The sequence below is a fragment of the Pleurodeles waltl genome, chromosome 8, assembly GCF_031143425.1.
Source record: "Pleurodeles waltl isolate 20211129_DDA chromosome 8, aPleWal1.hap1.20221129, whole genome shotgun sequence".
NCBI classification, from domain to species: Eukaryota; Metazoa; Chordata; class Amphibia; order Caudata; family Salamandridae; genus Pleurodeles; species Pleurodeles waltl.
Window position 1 is genome coordinate 1302468844 of NC_090447.1, and position 21542 is coordinate 1302490385.

The window sequence follows — 21542 nt, forward strand, 5'->3', positions numbered from 1 at the left end:
TTTATGGTAGAGAGTATCTAGCCGCAGATTCCTCAGCTTTTGAATATTCCCCAGAGATCAGATTGGATGTGGAAACTTTTCAGCTGTACCTCGGTATGTCTGAAGGTGGTGTCAAGCAGCTCCACACCAACACCGTTCCGCTCCAGAAACGACATGCAGAGCCTATACAAAGTACCACTCCCATGTGCTGACGTCACTTGCTTTCGAGACTCTCTGAGCCCCCAGATACAAAGCCCCAAAATCAAACTGGTAAACCAGTGCACAGATTCCTAGGCTCAAGATCTTATTAATGAATAAAGTCCAATCACAGAAAGAGGAGGATAGGAAGGGCAGTGAGGTAGTCTCTACCAAAAAGAACGTTACAGGAGGTAAGTAACTTGTTCTTCTGATACAGATTGTCCCGGAAAAAGGTAGTGCATGGTGGATTGACACAAAGAAATGAGGAAAACTGTCTCAGTATTAAGGAGCTGTAAAGCATAGCTGTGAAGCAGCTCAAACGGTGTTCATATCATATAAGTCAGGGCAAGATTAAGGTCTCATTGTCCCGTTGGGACATTGTAACGGAGCGAGCAACATTTGTTTCAGCCCTCTAAAAAATGCACTACAACCTGTGACTTAAACAGCAAGGGCTGATGTGGCAACCGTAAGAAGGACAAACGGGCTGAAAGGCAACATTAACTGTGGCCAAAGCCTTGTCAGGCAAGAGACAGAACAAACAAGAGAATGTCAAATAACTTGATATAGAAGTGGGCCATTTTGGTGTGTTCTGCACCAAACCACAAATTTGCCCCAATGACAGGCATATAGAGTTTTCGTTGAGGGACGCCTGGCTACCAAGATGACATCAACCACCTCTGGAGGAAGGTCAAAGGTGTCGCCGCTTAATCTCCAAGCATGAAGTTGGAGACTGCAAAGGCAGGATGCAGAACCTTACCCTGTTTCTGTGACAGCAGGTCCTTCTGGAGGGGCAGTCTGATCCAAGGATATGTGTTCAAGCCCAAGAGTTCCTGATAACGTAATCTCCATGCCCAGTCTGGGACAACTAGGATGACTTCTATGGGAACGGTCAGTCCTGATCATTTTGAGAACACGGAGCAGGAGTGGTATCAGTGGAAAGGCAAACACTAGTCCTGAGTTCCACTTGAGGGGGAACGGGTCTCTAACCGAGAGACGCCTTGGAAAATCCAATGTGTAATAGTGCTGACATTGCGCATTCTCTGTGGTGGTGAATAGATTGAGCCAAGGTCCTCCTCATTTGAGGAAGAGACCATGCTTCACCTCCGGATGTTACGGCCATTCGTGGTCCGTGAGGCGCTGACAGCTGAGCTTGTTCGTCTTGGCATTCAAGGATCCTGCAAGGTGGTACACCACCTGGAAAATCCTTTGGCAGTCTAGCCACTTTCAGAGGGGCAAGGCCTTCTGGAACAGGGGCCATGATCCCAGCCCGCCATGTTTATTGCAGTACCACATTGTGGTGGTGTTTTCCATGAACACCTTTACCAGCCTCCCCTTGATGTATGAAAGGGACTCTTTCAACGCAAAGCTGATGGCCCTGAGCTCCAGAAGGTTGATGTGGAGCCAGGACTCCACCAGAGACCAGAGGCATTTGCTCTCCATCTCTCGCAGATGTCCGCTGCAACCAAGAAGCGATGTGTCAGTCACCAATGTCAGATCTGGGTGGAGGACGAAGAGGGGTCTGCCTCTGACCCAAATGCGGTCTAGCAACCACCACTGCAAAACATTTGTAGTCTCCTCCGAAATCTGAACATGGTCAGAGAGGTCCTCTTGATGTCTGGGCCCACTGGAACTTCTAATTCCCCTGCAGAGTCTGCGTATGTGACCTGGCATGCTTGACCAGCAGGAGGCCATCAGTCCCAGAAGCCTCAGAGTCGACCTCACTGAAATCCAGGGTCGAGATTGAAAGATCTGTAACACAGCCAGCATGTCCTGGACTCCCGTTCCGTGAGGAAAGGCACAACACTGAATATGTCAAGAATGGCTCCAATGTCACCATGCAATCTCCGGGGTTGAGGACAAAGAAGACATGGGCAAAGGTGAGTATCTTGACGTACTCCTTCTAGAGGAAGGCATTGAGAGGGTGCAGGTCTAGAATAGGCCAATGACTTCCATCCTTCTTGGGCAACCGAAAGTTCCGGGAATAACAACCATGTCCTACTTATGGCACAGGCACCCTTTCATTAGCCCCTTTAGTTAAAAGAGCTTGTACTTCCTGGAGCAAAATGAAGAGATGGTTCTCAGTTAGTCACTGGGGGATGGTGGAAGGTGCGGTGGAGAAGAAAGAAAGAGTAAGGCATAACTCTGGTGAATATTCTGTAAGCCCCACCTGTCAAATAGTATTGCCTGCCAACCCGGAAAGAGTCTAGGGATTCTGCCTCCCACTGGGTGGCTGTGCTCCTGTAAGGCATGCTAAAAAAGTTTGTTAGGTGTGGCTCTAGTGGAGGGGTAGACTAAGTGGCATACTGACCTTGGCTGCTCAAACTGCTGGGTCCCCTGTGGAGGCTAGAAAGCCTCGGCCAAAGCAGCAAAAGGAGTGGTGTACCTACTGCAGTTGCCAAAGTGGAGCAGAGAGGCCCAGAGAGCAAGCAGTAGCCCTGCTCTCCTTAAAACACTCAAAAGCGGATTCAGCCTTGTCCCCCCCAAAGGCGAGTCTCATTGAAGGGCATGTCCATCAGGGAGGATTGGTCGTCACTGGAGAATTCAGTCGATCACAGCCAGGCATGGCAGCAATGGTAACACTTTTACCCTATGGCCTGCGCAATGAAATCGGTAGTGTCCAAACCACAAAGAATCATGCACTTGGCTGCATCATGACCATCTTAAATCACCTGAGAAACCACAGGATTAAGGTCTACAGGCACAGAAGGGAGGACTTGTAGCACTGAATACCAAAGACCATTAAAGTAGCTTTTCAACAAACAGCTGACATTAACGGCGTGGACAGCCAAGCTTGAAGACGAAAATATATGTTGTCCGAATTTTTCCACCTGCTTAGATTACCTGAGCGGTAGAGAATAAGTTGGGTTTAGATTGGCTAGTGGACACTTGCACCAGTAGGCTTTCAGTTGAGGGACTTTCTGAAAGAAAGGCCGGGTCACCTTGAGCATGATGATGTCGCCTAGCAATTTGTTGATTGAAGAATGGGTAAGAACATAACTTGGCTCAAGCCCCAATAAGGTATCTGTCAGTGCCAGGTTGAATGGAAGAAGGGGCTACAAAGATGTCTGCCTTGCCTTGGGGGGAGGACTTCTGTCAAGACATTTGTCTTAACTTCCAAGGCGAGGAAATGGAGGTTAAGAGTTTCAGCCACCCTACACATCACCATGGCATAGGAAGCGGATTCTTCTGTGGTGGAGCAAGGGACTGAGAGGAGACCTGTTTCCGGGGTAGTTTTGAGGCCCCCAGCCTCTTTTAAGTCATTATATCAATTGTTCACGTGCTCAGGGTAGTTTGTGGCGTACTAAGCAGAGTCAGGACAAGAGCCGGAGTAAGACACACTCAGAGGGTCCAGCTGACGCAGAAGACGAACCCACTAGTGGTATTCCAGGAGGCGGACCTCTTGGCTCCTTGGGGCCCAAGGCGCACCAGGGGGAGCTAAGCAAGGATCCAAGGACCTGCAGCATAAGTAAGCAGAACTCTCCGATGCGGCATGGCTGAATCCCCAGAGACACAGGTTGTGCCAGAAGTAGCTGTGGGATAGGCTCTGAAGTCAAATGACTATGGGCAAAAGATTGAGAATGAGTGAAATCCTGCTTTGATTTCTTGTGTTTGTTTAGCTTACCTGATTTACAGCGTGATGAAGACGGTCCTCTGGTGCGGCTCATTCGACTATGGGAACAAGTCTAATATTAAACCACAGGTGCAGATCAGGACTTGTAAAGGTCCCGGTGGGAAGTGTTCTTATGCTTGGTGACATAAAGCTTCATCTTGCGGTCCCTGGTGGCCTTCGGGTTCATTAACACACAGTCGCAGTAGACCTTGGAGATGTGGCTCAACCCTAGACGTTACAGCGCAGCTGATGCGAATCTGTCACATACATTTGTTGCCGACAGTCCCTACAGGGCTGAAAACCTGTAATTTGTGGGTGTGTTATCTCTTGCACAGTGAAGAAGCTTTCAAGATAACATCTTATAGAGATACAAACAGAGCTCTGGATCTGTATCTGGAGGTGCGGAAAGAAAGGAACTGGCATCACCATGTGGGGGTGGCTCCCATATAGGCTCAGCATGTTATTTCCGGGGTGGAACAGAGTCGGTTTGGAGCAGCATGGTGTAGTAAGCTGGCTCTCTATATAATATACCAAAATGAGGTATAGTGTGCATGGAGACTAGGGGTCCCTAGAGGTTTAACAGAGGATAAAGTAGATAATACTAAAGCTCTCTTGTGTGGTAGTGTGGTCGAGCAGTTAGGCTTATCAGAGGGTAGTGCAAAGCATTTGTTGTACACACACACACACACACACACAGTCAAAAACTGAGGCACACACTAATGACTGTCCCCAGGTCAATTGTTTTTATGTAGCAAAAATATATTGTGTTACTTTATTACTAGAACCAGAGGAATTTTGTTGCAGGTAAGTACAGTTGTCAATAGGTATCAAGCATATGTATCAAATGTACTTTGTTTTCTGTAAATAAAGCAATTTAGAAGTAAGTAGCAATTTTCTATTTCAAAAGTTGACACTTGGTGCAATTTCCCATAGGAGTCCATAGAGTCTGGGGGGGGGGGGGGGGGGGGGGTGAGGTGAGACATAGTGTTTGCACAGAGAACAGGTAAATATATGACTTACAATTCCAGTCTTCAGGAATTAGGATGTCCACAGGTCAAGGTTTAGGCTGACCCGACAAGTGCACCACCAGCGACACGGGCCAGCTGGGTGCAGAGGTCAAAGTTGGCATTGGGTTTGTAATGGAATCCTTTAGGGACTGGGGGTGCTTGGTAGAAAGCAGATTGCAGGTAAGTACCCGCAGTTCCAGGACACAGGCCTGGGGGGTTTAGGTCAGCACCAGGGGGTGAGCGCACAGGATCACACCAAACACACACCCTCAGCATCACGGGGGGCCGGGTGCAGGGTGCAAACACAGAGCTGGGCACCCAATACTTTCAAATGGGGGGATCCCGGGGGCCACAGAAATATGCTGCAGGCTGGTCCCAGGGGTCGGTTCTGGGAAACCAAAGGCTGGACAGGCAGGAGAGGCGCCTGCTGGATGTTGCTGGACCGCCGGTCGGATTACCCAAGGCCATGGGGTAGCAGGTGCAGGGGTCTACTTGGGCGTCAGGTATCATCATCGGATCCGGTCACTGTAAGGGGGGGGCCTCTGGATTCAGGATGCAGATGTCATTGTGTTGGCCAGGAGGGAGTCAACCCGGGGTGGACTCAAGGTCGGAATTGCCTGGGGACGGGTTCTGAACTGGTGGGCCACCCAGACTCGGGCTGTGGCCGTTGGGTGCATAGTGGACAGGGCTCACAGATCTGGGGCAGTTCTGGAGTCCTTTTGGTGATTTATTCTGGACAGGGCCACTGTCATTGGGAGTTCTTGCCCCTCTGCTGGGTAGGCAGTCCTCTGGGGGTTTGTAGAGGTCACTGGTCCTGCAGGATGTGTCACCTTCTTGGAGCAGGGTGTTCTTTGAAGCTGCAGACAGGCCAGAAGGGCTGGGGCCAGGTCAGTTGTCGTCTGGAGTGTTCACTGCTGGGGTCGGCTTAGCAGTCCTTCTTCTTTCTTCTGCGATCACCAGGAATCTGGTGAGTAAGGTTCAGGGGTGACCCTAAAATACTATTTCTAGTGGCGTTACAGAGGTCAGACTGCAGCATTCAATGTCGACTGTCCCTGAGAGTGGCTACACCCTTCCTGTATCCACTGCCTTTGGGGAGGGGGGTACACTCCTATCCCTATTCGTCCCTCTCCTCCAAAACAAGATGGAGGATTCTGAAAGGAGGGGGTCACTTCAGCTCAGGCTACCTTAGGGATGTCCTAGCTGCAGCGGTCACTCCTCCCTAAATTCCCTGCCACACCTGCTGCCAAACGTGGGGCTTGATCTGGGGGGCAGGAATCTCCACTAGCTGGAGTGCCCTGGGGTATTGTATTAGGAGGCCTGAGCCTTTGAGGCTCACTGCCAAATGTTACAGGTTCTGCAGGGGGGAGGTGTGAAGCACCTCAACCCAGAGCAGGCTTTCTTCTGTCTCCAGAGAGCACAAAGGCTGTCACCCCATGGGGTCAGAAACATGTCTGTTAGTGGCAGACTTGCACAGATTGGTCAGCCCTGCACTAAAGGGTTGGGTAAAATACAGTGGGCATCTCTAAGATGCCCTCTGTGTGGATTTTACAATATATCCAACACTGGCATCAGTATGGGTTTATTGTGCTGAGAAGTTTGATACCAAACTTCCCTGTCTTCAGTGAAGCCATCATCAAGTTGTGGAGTTCGTAATGAAAAACTCCCAGCCCATGTACTCAATATGGCCACACTGCACTTACAATGTCTAAGAATGGATTTAGACACTGTAGGAGCATATTGCTCATGCAGTTATGCCCTCACCTGTGTTATAGTGCACCTTGCCTTGCAAACAAGGGGCCAGTTTCCTACACATGGCACTACCTTCTGGTGCACAGAAGTACTGCTGAAAAGTTTCCTAATCCAGTCTGAAGCCTAGAGAATATTCAAAAGGTGAAGAATCTGCAGCTAGAAGCCTCTATCACAAGAAACATTAAGAATCACAAACCCTCTGGAGGAAAGGTGGAAAGGAGATAAGGAATATGTGACAGCTATCACATCCATCAGAAAGAATATTACGAAAGGTGCATGTAAGGTCTGTTGTCTTTCTTTTTTGATTGCCCTAGGAATGGGCCACATCCCCAAAAAGCCATGGTGCAACTGCACTTAACAGTAGATGTGAAAGGTGTTGAGAGTCTCCTTAAAAGGTTGCCAGTTAGAAGAACAAACGCAAGGTTTGCTGAAAACCCTCCTTGGCATTCTCATATTTCTTGGTTGAAGTTAAAGATTTAGACGGAAGTAAATAACTTAGTCACCAAACCCTACTTGACTCCAGGCAGACAGAACAGCCACATTTGGTTTCCTAGAAGTAAATCTGTTTTTTTGCAAAAGGAGCAAAAATCAGGGAAAGAACAGAAGCAAGTGGATGATGAACCGAACATAAAATAATGAAACAAATACCTTCCAATAAACACAATTTGCATAGGAATTGACACCACAGGAAAAAAATGAACTTCATCTTTGATTAGGAACTTCAAGCTGTAATTTCTGCATAGGCCATTTTGAAAAGGATCACTCCACACTCCTTTCTTCATCATATGGCGCCCACTAGGCATGGGAAGAAACTCAAGATTTACATTTCTCCTCTGATGCACATCTCTATCCTCCAGCTTCTGCCCTTAACTGCTGAAGATTTGCGTGACATGGAATACCCTTCTGGGTGGCTGCAACCATGGAAACACTGTCACTGTCTAGACAGTGAGGACACCTATCCACGCGCAAAGTGTGGAGTCCAAAGAATCCCTGTCTTATTCCAAACACTCGCCGCTTTTGTAAGATCCTGCTGAAGATGTAACAGTAATTTATTTTAAGTGATATGTGCATCTGCAGATTTTTTAAATAAACCACTCCACAAAGCATCTCTGAAAAGGAGGAAGGTTAGTATCACCCAAGAGTACCTTTATCAAAAACTGAAGCACCTTCTTTCCAAATTCAGATAGTACTCTATCTTGCCTCTCTAGACAACTGTTCTTAGCAAAAGAGTGCATAGAGGCCCAAGTTACCACCTTGACAGATGGTCTGAAGTGGGTACTTCTTAAGAGGGCAGAAGTAGCCACCCTACTCCTTGTGGAAGAAACGTGAAGAAACCCCCAAATAGACTTTGCCATAACAATGCTTAACGCATAGGGAGATCCCTAAGTAAATGCTTTTTTCTGCCAGCTATGCCCATTGAGGGCCCTTTGTGGGCAATGAACAGGTTTTGTCAGTGCTTTAACTTGGAGTCCTATGAACATAATGATTAGAAGCCCTTCTAGGGTCCAGACTGTGGAACCTGGCTACAAAGAAAGATGGTCTAGATAAAATACTGAAATTATCTTTGGGCGGAAGGAAAGTATGAATTTCAGTACCACTTTACCCATGGAAAGCACAGTAAAAGCTAAAGCAGCCAACAAAGCTCTTTAAAGAGTTGGGAAACAACTAGCTCCTTGAAATGACTGACAGGCGAAAAAATGCAAGCGAAATCACCACCATGTATCCCTTGACTCATATTTAAATCTGTCTCTTCCAGGAAATTGCGTATCATAAAATGTGCAGCAGGGTCTAGCGGGTTGTCCCTGCACCAAAAAACCAAGAGAATACCAAGCTGTCTAGACCAGTCCAGGGCAACGAGAATCCCATGGGTACAGTGAAGCCTTATCTTCAAAATGAAAAGAAAGAATGCATTGTACAGTTGAAACATTCAATTTAGAGAACAATCTTTCTCTACTGAGTGAGGTGAGGCGTATTCTAGGGAAAAATATCTCAGACCCTGTTTGCGGTTGGGATCAGGGTGAACCACAGAGTAAGAAGGGGCTAATGAGCCTTAGCCATGGTGCTGAGGTCTATTCAGAAGCACAATAATGGATTGCCCAACCCAGTGCTTGCCTATTTACAAAATGAAGGTACTGTCATACACTTGAAAATGAAACACTACACGCTACAAAATGCAGTTAAGAATAATCACTGGTGCAGGGCCATTGTAGCAAAGGTTTTTGGTGAACCTTGCACACACCTACCTTCCTCTGTGTCACAGTAAAGTATTTGTGGTGGGTTTCAGGCACAGATGCAGTGCTATCCCTCACATTCAGAGTTTGTACAGTAAGTACTATGGTCTAAGTCCCAGAGTTGTGCTTCTTACCAATGTAAGTCTTCTTTGTCAGTCACGGTCCAGGTGGCAGCATGTGTCAGATCCCTCCTCCCTACTGCTGGAGGAACACGTGAAAGGTGTGGGTGCATTGGCACTCCAGTCTCGGGACTGCAGGCAGCAGATGTGTGGCTGCTCTCACGTGGCTGGTTGAAAGCAGTCTCTGATGCTATAAAGGCAGTCTTCTGGATGCTGGTGAGTTGGCATTGTCAAGGGACACCACAGGCTCTTCTCAGGTGGCAGAGTGCAGCTCTGACAATAAACACATTATGTTGGGTTAACAGCCATTGTGGCGATGCAGTCTGCTCCTGCCACATTTCCGATTTAGTGCATCTCGGTCCACTTTCAGGAACATTGGTGCAGGATACTCAAGCACACTTCCGGATAGTGGCCCAGCTTCCCTTGTTCAGGGTCATGGTGGAACAGTCCACTCTGACACATTCCAGGACAATGCCATGGGCTAGCTGCTTTAGGGAGAGAGAGAATGCTGCAGTCCAGTAGCCTGCTGGTCACTCTCTCATAAGTCTATAACACACAGAAATGTAGCTCCGGGCCAGCTGCTCTATTCATCCTGATAGTTGGCTGCTCCTGATGGGTCAGCTCATTCTTTCCCTCGTCTCTTCAGGCAGGTTACCTTTAAAGTACTTCAGGACAGGGAGACAGCTCTCCTTTCTAGGTCAGACTTCAGGTGATGTCCCCCTCACCTCTGGAAAGCTGATTGTTAGCAGATAACAGCTCTGACTGCAAAGCAGTCCTCTCGGTACTCTGTGGAGCCCCCCCCTTCCTTAGTCGAAGACAGCATGGATCTGGAAAAAGTGGAGCAACAGTTCCCACATTTATAAAGGTACAGCAGATGGGATATGTATTCTCTGCACTTTCAAAACCAGTTTGAGTTGGTTCTTCTTTTACTTGTCCTTTCCAGATTGTCTTCCAGACGCAGCCTTTGTAACGAGTGATGCTACTCAAAGCAGGATTGTCTCCACATTTGAGCACTCACAGCAGCGGCACAAAGATGTGTGGGCATTTTGCACCTGGCTATCATCAGCTCCACTTATCAGTGTTCAGGAGGTGGGACAAAAAGCTGCCCTCACCCCAATCGACACAACAGAGTCTGCAGTCTCATCATTCACCCCTACCATCTACCACATGTACCAAATGGCGGTCTTCAGGAAGACAAATCAGCAGCTCCTTGCAGCAAAAGGACTTAAATAACAAGTTACTTAACTTAAGTAAAGCCTTTTCTGGTAGATTCTTCACCTTGTAAACATCCCCAGCCACCAGACTGGATCCAGAGATTTTTCCATAGCAATTCCCCTGCACATTAGCAGGTGATGTCATGCTGCTCTACATCAGATATGTCCTGCCTCTGATGCAAAATGCGAGCCACTATATCTGTGCTACCTCTACACAATGTCAGTTTCTTTCAAACTCTGTCTGCACTGTTGGATGCTGAGCCCAGAGAAAATAGATATGCCACTGTGCTGATCTCTAGAATGGGATCTTAATAATGGACCACATGAGTCCATTCCACAGAATGGGGAGGAGGGTGAGTTGGTGAAGAATCTGTGCACAGATTAGAGTCTCTACCAGGAAAAGCATTACTGAAGCAAAGTAACTTGTAACTTCTAACCGCAGATTTCTCACTTTCTGAATAGATGCCCACGCAGTAGCTTCCCAGGCAGTGGGTCTGTGCGATGCTCAGACCAGCAAATCCTACAAGACAAATATGGTACAATGACTGTCCAGCCGGAACTAGCTATCCAGGCAGTAATGCGTGTGAAGGGACATCTACGTGGCAGCCAGGAAGATGTCCAAGACCAGGCCACCGTGCGCCAAAGAAGTGGCAGCAGCCTTTGCTTTAGTGAAATCAGCATACAAGCCATCTGGGGGCTGCTTTTGGGCTAGCTCGTAGCAGATCTTAATGCATAAATAATCAATCGTAAGATGGTCCTCTTTTGTACCGCTTTTCCCTTCTTTGCTGTACTGATGGTTCGCTACTGGAGGAAGAATTATTGTAGGTTTAATAGCAAGCAAGCAGTAACATCTTCCCAAGACTGCAGTCAACTTCTAACTGCTTTTCTTCCACTCTAAGATCTTGCCATTCCCATGGCAACTGGCTAAGCCCAGGCATCTCATTTGCTCCACAGAAGCTGATAAAAAAGTTGATCTTCTAATTGGTGGGGTCTGGTGTGATTGATCTAAAACTTAAGGGCCTCTTTGAATCTAGAGCAGCTCTTCCTCCTTGGAGGGATGTGGGGGCATGCAAAAAGTTGTTAAAGTGATGGATTGCGCAATGAGGAAGGGTGTGACGACTTTTGGCAGGACTACTGCTTTTGTCCAGAGGACAAGTTTGTCGGGGAAGAAAGATGTGTATGGCTGTTTAACAGACAGAGCCTGAAACTCACTTCCTCGCCGAGGCAATGGCAATGATGAACACATTTTTTAAAGTCAGCAGCTGTAGGGCAAGCACATCAAAAAAGTGAGAACCAAATCAATGTTCCACTGCGGCATCAGCAAATGTGTTTGTGAAAACATATGGAACAGTCCCTTTAAGGAACTTATCACAACAGATGATCTGAAAAGAACTAAAGAAAGAATGAAAAGGTCAAAAGATGACCTGTTACCATCGCCACAGCAGGGCTAAAGAAAGACAAAACAGCAGAATGTCAGAAAATATTGCCTGCAAAGACTCAATGTCACAAAAGTATCACCAGATGAACAAGTTACTTCCCATCGGTAGGCTTTTTCTGGTTGATACAGTATCTAACTGTGGATTCCTCACCTTTTGAATAACCCAATGCACCAGTATTCTACAGAAACTTTTCTGCCTAGCTCTCCATGTTGACGAGGACATAATAATGCATCAGCTCCACAAGCAGCTCCGCGTGATGTCTTCAGAGCCATAAGAAGCCCTCGATGACGTTCTGATGTCAGTTTCCACCCAGTATTTTCGTGCCTTCCAGGCGAACGGTTGAAACCAAAATCACGAATGCAACAACATGTCGCAATCCACACATATACACAAATATGTATATGAAATAAGAAATACATACACAATTTACAAACAGAATTCTTTTTGATATATGCAGACAAGCAATAGGGAGGGGGTGGGTCAGTGAAGAATCCACAGATAGATACTGGACAGCTCTTTTAGGGTCCAAATGATGAAGCCTTTCCTCCTCTTTTAGATGGATGTGGAGGAGTATAGAAAGTAGGACGAGTGATAGACCGGCCGAAGTGGAAGGGAGTAACCACCTTCAGCAGGAAAGCACCCTTTGTTCTCAATACCAACTTATCTGCATAGAAAGTCGTGAAGGGGGGCTTTTGTACTAAGGGCCTGTAATTCACCAACACATCTAGCCCACTTTATAGCAACCAAAAAACAGTTTTGAAAGTAAGTAGCATCAAAGAACCCACTGAGGAATGATGAAAGGAGTGGGAGGATACCTATTAGTAAGTCCCTTATTAAACCTTAGCACTATAGGGACCGAGAAGTTGGATCGGTTAAGCAAAGAAATGCCAAATGGGCAGGCAAATATCCCTTAACTGTACAACCTTGTTGCACTAGGGAAAGCACAAAATTGAAAATATCAGACAAATGCGAGTTTAAACGGTCAATCGAATTTTCCTCACACCACTTTACAAACCTAAACGATCTGCCAGCATAAACCGTCTTGGTGGAGTGTCCCCTGGTCAATAAAAAACATCCACCACATCAGGGGGAAGAGAAAAAGAACTCAGACTGCCCTGTTCAATCTCCGGTTGAAGATTGTTCTCCCACCTCGCCGCTAAGACGTGGAACACTCTTCCCACCCACCTGCGACAGACACAGGACCTACTTACCTTCAGGAGACATCTCAAGACATGGCTGTTCGAGCAGTAGCTGCCCCCGCCTCCCCCACTCCCCTCAGCGCCTCGAGACCCTCACAGGTGAGTAGTGCGCTTTACAAATACTCTGATTGATTGATTGATTGATTGATTGATTGAGGCATATACGTACAGACTCTGGAGGTGGGGGTGCAGACGCTGCCCCGGAGACTGAAAGAGGAGGCCGGCCATATGGGGGAGACGGAGCAGAAGGCACAGAGAGAGTTGAAGAAGGTCTTTGTACCATACCCTCCTGGTCCAATCCACGGCTATTAATATCACTTGGCTACAGTCTTGGCAAATATTCCTCAGAACTCGAGGAATCAAGCTTACAGAGGGAAACACGTAAAGCAACTGGGAGCCCCAGTCCAATTGAAAAGCATCCCTTAATGCCCCCTGCATCAGATACCGGAGGCTGCAGAACGGGAAGTGGCATTGCTAACCAAAGCAAAACATCTAGGCTCAAAATAAGTGTCTTTTAGAAACTTTAAATGACTGGACACTGACACACCATCTACAGAGAATCCTATTTGGCTTCTTCCTCAGTTTGTCAGCCCCACTTACTGCATACACGAAGTTCACAATGAGTTTAGCAAAGGCTGGATATAAGAAAATAAATCCCTGGAAATAAGAATAATTGGAGTGTTTCCAATTGTTCTGAATTAAATCCTAAATGTGTGAGTTAATACTACAGCTTTTGACTATAAAAAGAAATGAAACATAGAAGCATTGCACCATTTTGTCATTTTACTATATAAAACAAGCATTTGCAATGTGATGGGTATCGCATTTGCTTGCGTGAGAGCTATTAGCGTGGTAAATTCCTAACTGGACTTTTCTTGCCACACAAACTGAAAATAAAAAATAAAACAGTTGGCATAAGCAAGCCGATTCAAAGTGCCGCTGTGGGCGCAAAGAAAGAGACAAAAGGAAAAAGAAGTTTGCTCGCAGTCAAAGTTATCGACAAAAGTGCAATTATCGGTGTAACAGGGTCAATGGCCAAGGCGGTAACAAAACCGCCCTAAGGAGGGACAAACGAAAGCAGTTACCAGCTAAAAGGATTTTTTGAAGGGAAGCCCATGAACGAGTGATAGTGATGGGCATACAGTGGGCATGGTTAAAAGACACGTCGGAAAGCTGCTATGCTCGACCTAAAAATGGGACAAAGACACCTGGCTTCAATTTCTGCACCATGGACCCGGTTTGAAAATTGCAGCAACATCAATTTCTTCCATGATTAATTCTGCAAACATCACAGATGGTGAAAAATCAATGTACTTCATTAAAAAAAGTTAAGAGAAATGGCATTAAATACTTTCATTAATTAACACTGGCAAATAAAACACTCCACATACCTATTTCTTTATTATTGCTGGCTTCATATGGCTCATTGGTTCCTGGCAGAGACCTTAGTTTGGCACTTAACCGTTCCCCTTTGGCACTTGTACCACTGCTTTGCCCACTATCTGAAAAAGGGAGAAAATATGTACAATTATTGTAGGAAATGCAGTAGAATCGATAGGTGCTGTTGTTGTTCGCCCAGCAGTACGCTCGATTCGGCTGGACTGGGTGTACAATCATCTATAGTTCTTTAATGTAGAAGAGGGAGGGTACCTATCTTACCATGGTTTGTAAAGATTGATAGGTAAGAGCATGTAATCCCTAGTACAGGGGCATAGGCTCATTTTATCTGCTTGCCTGTTGAAATGTGTCTATTAGACCTTTTGTTAAATCCACATAATCTCCATGTCCACTGCGCCAACCTTTCCAAAGAGACTGATTTGTAATGCAGCTTATCGGAAGAAGCAATAGTGGTAGCTTAAATAGGCCATTACACCTTGACTGTCCCTTAGAGCAGCCCTAAGGCCTGTGCTTTGAAGAACCCACAGCAGTTTTGCCTCGAGCTGGTGTCTGGTCAGCAATCTACACTAAACAGCAAAACCACACACAAGTCAACATCGGTTTAGTTTTTCGGAAGTCCTTTTCCTCAGATCTGCCCAGCTCAGCCTGAAGATATTCTAAAGGAATCTGCTGTTAGAACTATCTATTAGAAATTCCTGGTGTGGGTGGGTCTTATAGAGGGCCACTGCACCACTTCTAGCTGAGGTTTCAAAATATCAATCAGGACGCGAGGCAGTGCATCTTGGTACTGGTGCCTGAATATGATAGAAAAGTTTTTGGATCTAGTTTAGAGCCTGGGGAAGGAGTTACAATACAAGGCATTTGTAGTGGTTTCAGTTTGGTGGCTGTGTAATTGAGCTCTCACATTCTGTGCGGCCTACTAAAAAAAAAAAGGAGGTGTTGACCATTGACCTGATCTAAAGTGGGAATGTCATCTCTGGATCTAATAGCGTCACATTTTTCGTTTTTACATTTATAGTAATAGGAAAGGAAGGATCCGACAAAGGTGGCAAATAATCCCCAGAAGGCCAGACAACAAATAATGACCTGCATTTTCAAGATGTTCAACTTGAGACCTCAAGACGAAATCCATTTCTTAACTGGTAGAAGACACTTGGAGGATCTTAAAATTATTATACGTATGCTGAATATGCCTATGCAGGGAAACATGCCTATGTACAGGAACATTTATCTTATGACTGAAAGCTGACCTCAAATTAACACAGAACCTTTAACAACTGAAATAAATAGATAATAAAAACTGGCTAATGAAACAATTTGTTTTTTTCTACTCAAGACGTAGCAGATTCTGATGCCATGATTTAGTACTGAGGTCCATGTATGTGCACTCTTGTTTCATGTTAATCACATTTATTTACTTGCTTGTGCCATATAAAGGATACGCAATAGTGCTGACTTGTATGACTCTTGTGGAAATAGTTTTTTCGCTAGCTCGGCTCTGCATAGTGTAAATGGTTGCTATGTAATATTTTCCTTAAGATGTCAATAAAGTTTCTTATAAAAAATAGAACTGGTGAAATGGTGTTTGACACTGTGGCCACCCTACAAGGAATGATACAGTGGTCTACTGTGTCAAAAGGAACCGAAACAGACTACTTAGGTTGCATTCTCCTCATCAATCCACTGTAGTTTTTTTTTTCTTCTAAAAGATGACCTAAGCAGACTGCATACCAAAACCTGCCCAAAACCTGCATGAAAGACACCTGTGCTTGCCCATATAGTCCTGTAACTGGGTGACCATCTGGTTTTCCTAAGACCTTGGCCAGGACAGTAAGGCCTGCAGCTACATCCACACCATGGTCCAAGGTGACACGAGTCACTAGCTCAGCTGGCAAGCTAAGCCATGTAGCTCGTGATCTTTGTTGTTTTCCCATTACTGCCAGAGGAACCTCAGCAGAGTTTATAAAGCTTAATGCCATAGCACAGCAGTGATTCTAATAACTCTGATGGCCCATCACAGTTACAACTACCCAATACTAAGACCAGGTCAAACATTGATGGTAGGCACAATTTTATACTTAATTTGTTGCACTGTGTGTTTGTCATTCTTAGACTTTACAAGTACCATAGTAGCCAGTTTTTACACAAGAGTGGATCATTGATCATCCCTTCTCTTGCAGTTACACAAATATTTTGGAAAACAGCTTAGGCCATTTTCTATGCATTTTAATTTCGGGAAACATACAGACATGCTTTATAAGAAATATTTATAAATAAGGGGAACTACTTTAGAAAATGTAGGTGATATAAATAACTTACATCACAATCGGATTGGAAATATAAACTATATGTTGTGTGTATATCTATGTATATATCTATCTATAAATATATATGTACACACACACACATATTTATATATACAGATACATAGTGCTTTGTAGTGCAATTGTAGACCTTTATTATTATTTAAATGGGCAAAGTTCTAATTTAAAAGATAAATACCATTACATTTAAAACGTATTCCTCCTACAGCTATTCTCCACTTAAAAATATCTGACATTAATTCCAATCAAAACAAAAAACAACAATAAATCATACAGGTTCGAATAATTAATCACTCAAATAAATTGTTCACATAGTGAAGTTTCTGGATGGATACAATGCCCAGGAATTGCAAGTTGCTGACTGTCAGGGATTTTCAGCAAATAACAATATATTGATGTTAGCTTGAAAGTGCCCCTCCCCCTCAAAAAAAGTCTCACCAGCTCATTCTTACACTGACCTTTCAATTGTTCCAAAGGGTTATGATTGTTGTCAGGCGAAGGGACAGCTGAGAAAAAGGAAGAGATTATGCAGAAAGGAGAAAAAGGTCAAGAAAATAATCGAAGGAGTCGAACTTCCAGATATGGAGACTGAAAGATGTAATAGTAAAAGCAAGAAACAACAAACAAGTGTAAAGAATAATCTGCATCTGTACAGCAATATTGTCCACGCACTTTAATAGGGCTGGTAATTGTTTAAGCTCATGAACTGTTACATGAAATGTTTAATCTGGTGGATAATATAAGGAAATGTGAAACGATGATGAATCAAATTTTACTTCATCTGCTGAATATCCATACTGCAAAGAAAATACAGATGAAAAAGACTGGACTGTGCAATGCAATGCAGAATTACTACAAAGAACACCATTCAAATTATTATTAAAATGGGTTAACACGCCACATTCCCAGTCACCTTTAGGGACCGGGAAATGAAACAATTGATGATATATTCATGTTTTTGCTCCAAGGAAAAATGTGAATGCCCTTTGAGTTATTGTGCACTAAAGTGTCTAAAACATTGTACAGATCATTTTGACACCACCAGAAGAAGAGTTAAAAAGCAACTGAGTTGCAGTATCTTGCATTCTTGTAGGGTGGCTATGAGACAAACGACTTTGATGGTTGGTAATAGTGTCAGTTGTACTGTAAAATCCACTGATTTGTTTTTCACTGTGACTTTTTTGTTCTGTCTTCAAAACAATGTGTGATCCTTTTACCATACTGAATATAGAAGGCACAACAGGTTCCCAAGATCACACATGGAGGACAGGCAAGAGTTGAATTTACAAAGTGTGAGAACAACACATCCCTTCTGAAAAGTGAGCCATACAGAAAAGGAAAGGAAGGCTCAGCTCTAAATATTTTCTATAACATGCCTCGGTTTATGTGGTCTTTACATGTGGTACAGACAAGACCAGCCTTAGCCAGGTGGAATCAATGCACCAATCTGCAATTAATCCTATGACACCGTGGCCTTCAGTACTTTGTTCTTAATATGATTGTTGTGGAGTTTGAAGAACAAAGCTAAAGCTTCAAAGAAAATTCCCTTCTTGTTTTTTAGACCTGGAGACATACACTGTGTTCTGTTATCCTCCCCTTATCAGTCACTGCTCCTCTTTACTCAACGCCCTCTTCCTCATAAATATGCCGGTTTCTTTCCTATTGATTCTCTCCCTCAATCTAGCAAATGAGCCCGACTGATGCAGCTTCTAGTTCCTAAAAGCCACAGGGGTCTTGTCTTGACCAACACTGTTCAGCATTACTGGGAATATTCAAACCTTTGCTCAATATCAGTGCAGGTTTTTCTAGATCATCTCCAAAGCTGTCCATTTCTGGCCTGTCTGCTGAGTGACAAGAAGGAAAAGCAGTAACTGTAGGTTTTTATAAAATCTTGTGGCAGTTTTACAAGTTTTCTCGTTTGCCCAACCTTATGTAACTGACAACAATGAACCAATGCTTGATAAACCTCTATGTTGTACTGCAACCTTTAATAACACTTTTAATGAATTAGCGACACTTGCTTAGGAGAATGGCTAGTACTAACGTGGCACATCCATTTTTGAGAAAGGTGAATAGAGAAGAGAATTCTCTGTCATTCAATAAACTCATACTATCAGGTATGGAATAGTTGAGTGAATTTCTGTTTTTGCTAGTTTCTAATGACAAAGTGCTATTTCCTCAGGATGCCACTTAATTACCTCCAGTTACTTTCACCCACCCTCCACAAAGTACCGGTTTGCAGCATGATGCTTACGCATCTGTACTGACTATTAGCTTATTCTGGCTGATTTACCACATTACCTTTAACTATGCTCAGTCTTATAGACCACCTTCGTTAATTTGAGTTAAGACAAGGATAAGAGCAGGGTAAAATCTCTACCATCATCATACATCTTATCCTAAGGATTTCAGGAGCTTGCTTTCCATGGAATCTTGTTTGGTACTGACAATAATCTTTGTGGCACTGAGCCTTAACCAAATGAGACCAGCAAATGCATTAATTCTACACGTATTTCTTTTTTTTTTTTTTAATGAAGAGTTTTCAGTAAAGAAAAAGATGCAAACATATGCCATCAGTTATCGCAAGCAACAATCATTTTACATTTGTAAAACATTAGCAGCAGAGCTTAGCTAGACATTTTAAGCCCATCCCCCTACAGTATCACCCTGCAGGTGCCCATTATTTCCATTCTCATGTGGAATTGGCAATAAATACGTCGTGAGTGGACTCTAAATGTCTTTCGGCCTTGATGATGTAGCAGTTCCTCAGCAAAGAGATCTAGTTGTTCCTTGTAGTATGTCATATCAAGTAACCAGCATTTAGGCTTAAGCGCTGATCTTTTACCCCGGTGCACAGCCACTCAGGGTTTTGCCAGAAGCAGCGCCATGCCACAAATTTATTGTGCAAGGGCTGTAAGTAGTGGATTAGGCCAAGTAAGCACATATGAGGGGTACAATGTACCTGTTCCATTTTCATAGCTGAGAAGTTGGTTGGTACCCGCTCCCAGAACTTCCTAGTGGGGTATTCTACATGCACTTCTGAGGTGATGTTTAGAGCATCAATTATGAATGTTTCTTTTTGTCATGCTGTATCTCTGTAAGCCATCATTCGTCCTGCAAATTGTACATCAGCCCCTCATCTGCTGCCAAATAATATTCCAATCACTCTTGACCTTTTAATTGAAGGCGTTGTTTTTCCCCTTCTCTTTCTCTTCTTACTAAAGAGTTTGACTACCGTGGACCTGTAGAATTCAGCTGAACTCCATGGCCAATTACAACTTTATCTGTTGCAGGTGCCTCCATGGCCTGTATCCTTTGTGGTGTACAGGTGAGCTCTGCATGCTGTCCTTACTGGATCCATCACCTGATACAGCAGCGTTGACAAGACTTATAATCTACAACACTCCCATTCTCCCTTCATCAGTGATGTGATACTGCATCTTCTTATCGGTCTCAGGAACTCGCAAAACAGCCCTCGCAGTAAGTGTCAACTGAGGTGGAAAATAAATTGTATAAAGGACATCTTTAATATGCTCTGGTCCAGAAATGGAAGAATCAGTTGATCAAGAACGCCTCACGGCAAAGTGTGTGAGAGGGTCAATCTCTATTGTACATCATTCTAATTAGGCAGCGATATTTGAAACAATACCTCATATGGGGGCCCTAGTGCTTCCCTAATATATAACTCACTGTATGTGTAAGTCTGTACTGAATCTTGATTCTGTTTGTGATGACAGGACAAAACAGAGACCTGTACATTAACTGATCTTATTTGGTGGGTCTGCCATGCCATCACCCCTAAATGAATCCCTCTTTCGGAATACCATGTACTGGAGTGTGTCTTTCTGGTGGGAGGCTTTCTGAGTTTCTAAGGCCTAAGTGTTGAACCTATAAAAGTGGGGTACAATAAAGATTGGGAAAAGTATGCCCCTGGAGTGAACAATTACAATAAAACTGTTTTTACTGTGTAGATAAAGCTGCAGTTTAAACTTGGGAATATGGTAGAGTGTCCTATTCAATGGTGAAAGTAGATTTTCGATAACTTATAGTGCAAATGTGACTTCAGAGCTGCCTGATAGTAAACTATTATAAAGCTGGTTTGCCTCACAGTCCTGCTCCAGGGACTAATTAAACATTCCTCCTACTGGAAAACAGAGACAGGGTCTCTGGTAGCAAGAAGGTGAGAGGGGTGTTACCTGAGGATTAGCCATTTGGGAGGGGCACAGGAAGAGCTGGCTGCATGAAGAAAAGCCTTAGAATTCATTATTGACTGTTCCTTAACCACGATTCCTCGTGTTAACAAATTGGCTCACTCGTCAAACATCCGTCTCCAGCAGTTAAAGAGAATACGGCCCTTGATGTCCCCTAAACTAACGAGAATTGTATATCATGCTTTGGTTATATCCAGAATCGATTCTGGTAACACAATACTGGCTGGTCTTCCAGCTTCCACAGTATCCTAGCTAAAAGCTGTTTTACCGATCACAACACAACTAATCACTAAGAAAATACATTCAACCACATATCCAAAATTGAAAACAACCTAGCTAAAACCTAAGACATCTCCATTGGTTCCCTCTAGAGACCAAGATAAAGTTTAAAACATGTTGCCTCAAATACAACTCAGCTACATAGTTGATGTACAGCTCCTTTTAGGAGGTGTTAGATAATCCAGAAGCAAAAGCTTTCTCTGCCTTGAAACACCAGAATCAAAAAACGTTTTCTTTAGTCCTGAAACAATCACTCTCAGGGGAGCACTCTACGTCTGGACCTGAGACTAGTGCTTGACATCCTATCCTTCAGAAAAAGTCTTCAGACTCACTTCTTCAAAATGTACTTCAGAGACCCTGAATATGGATATTAAGGACTGAATGGGTTCAAATGAGGACACCACAATAGTGCCATGCCCCCTCTGATGCTAAATCTAGAACATTGTGCAAGAATTTGGATCTTTTTGGTTCTGAAGCTATGGATTTTTAACCTTATGATCTCGAGCGCATTTTCCCTCCTTCCCGCTCCCTTTTTTCTACCTGCCCCCAAGCCTCCAATCCCTCCCGAGGTTTTCCCTTATCATC

At 44.3% G+C, this 21542-nt stretch overlaps 1 protein-coding gene across 3 annotated transcripts in view; it reads right to left on the minus strand.

Annotated features, from left to right (window-relative positions):
- Nucleotides 1-21542, minus strand: part of IFT88 (intraflagellar transport 88) — a 497265-nt gene that overhangs the window by 52614 nt on the left and 423109 nt on the right. For 2 of the 3 annotated variants that reach the window (XM_069202279.1, XM_069202280.1), the window contains exons 25-26: nucleotides 16926-16973; nucleotides 14137-14247 (exon numbers count right to left, since the gene is read on the minus strand). In XM_069202279.1, the coding sequence (XP_069058380.1) occupies nucleotides 14137-14247; nucleotides 16926-16973 (159 nt within the window). The remainder of the gene's footprint in view (nucleotides 1-14136; nucleotides 14248-16925; nucleotides 16974-21542) is intronic. The other variant, XM_069202281.1, reaches the window with a different exon arrangement.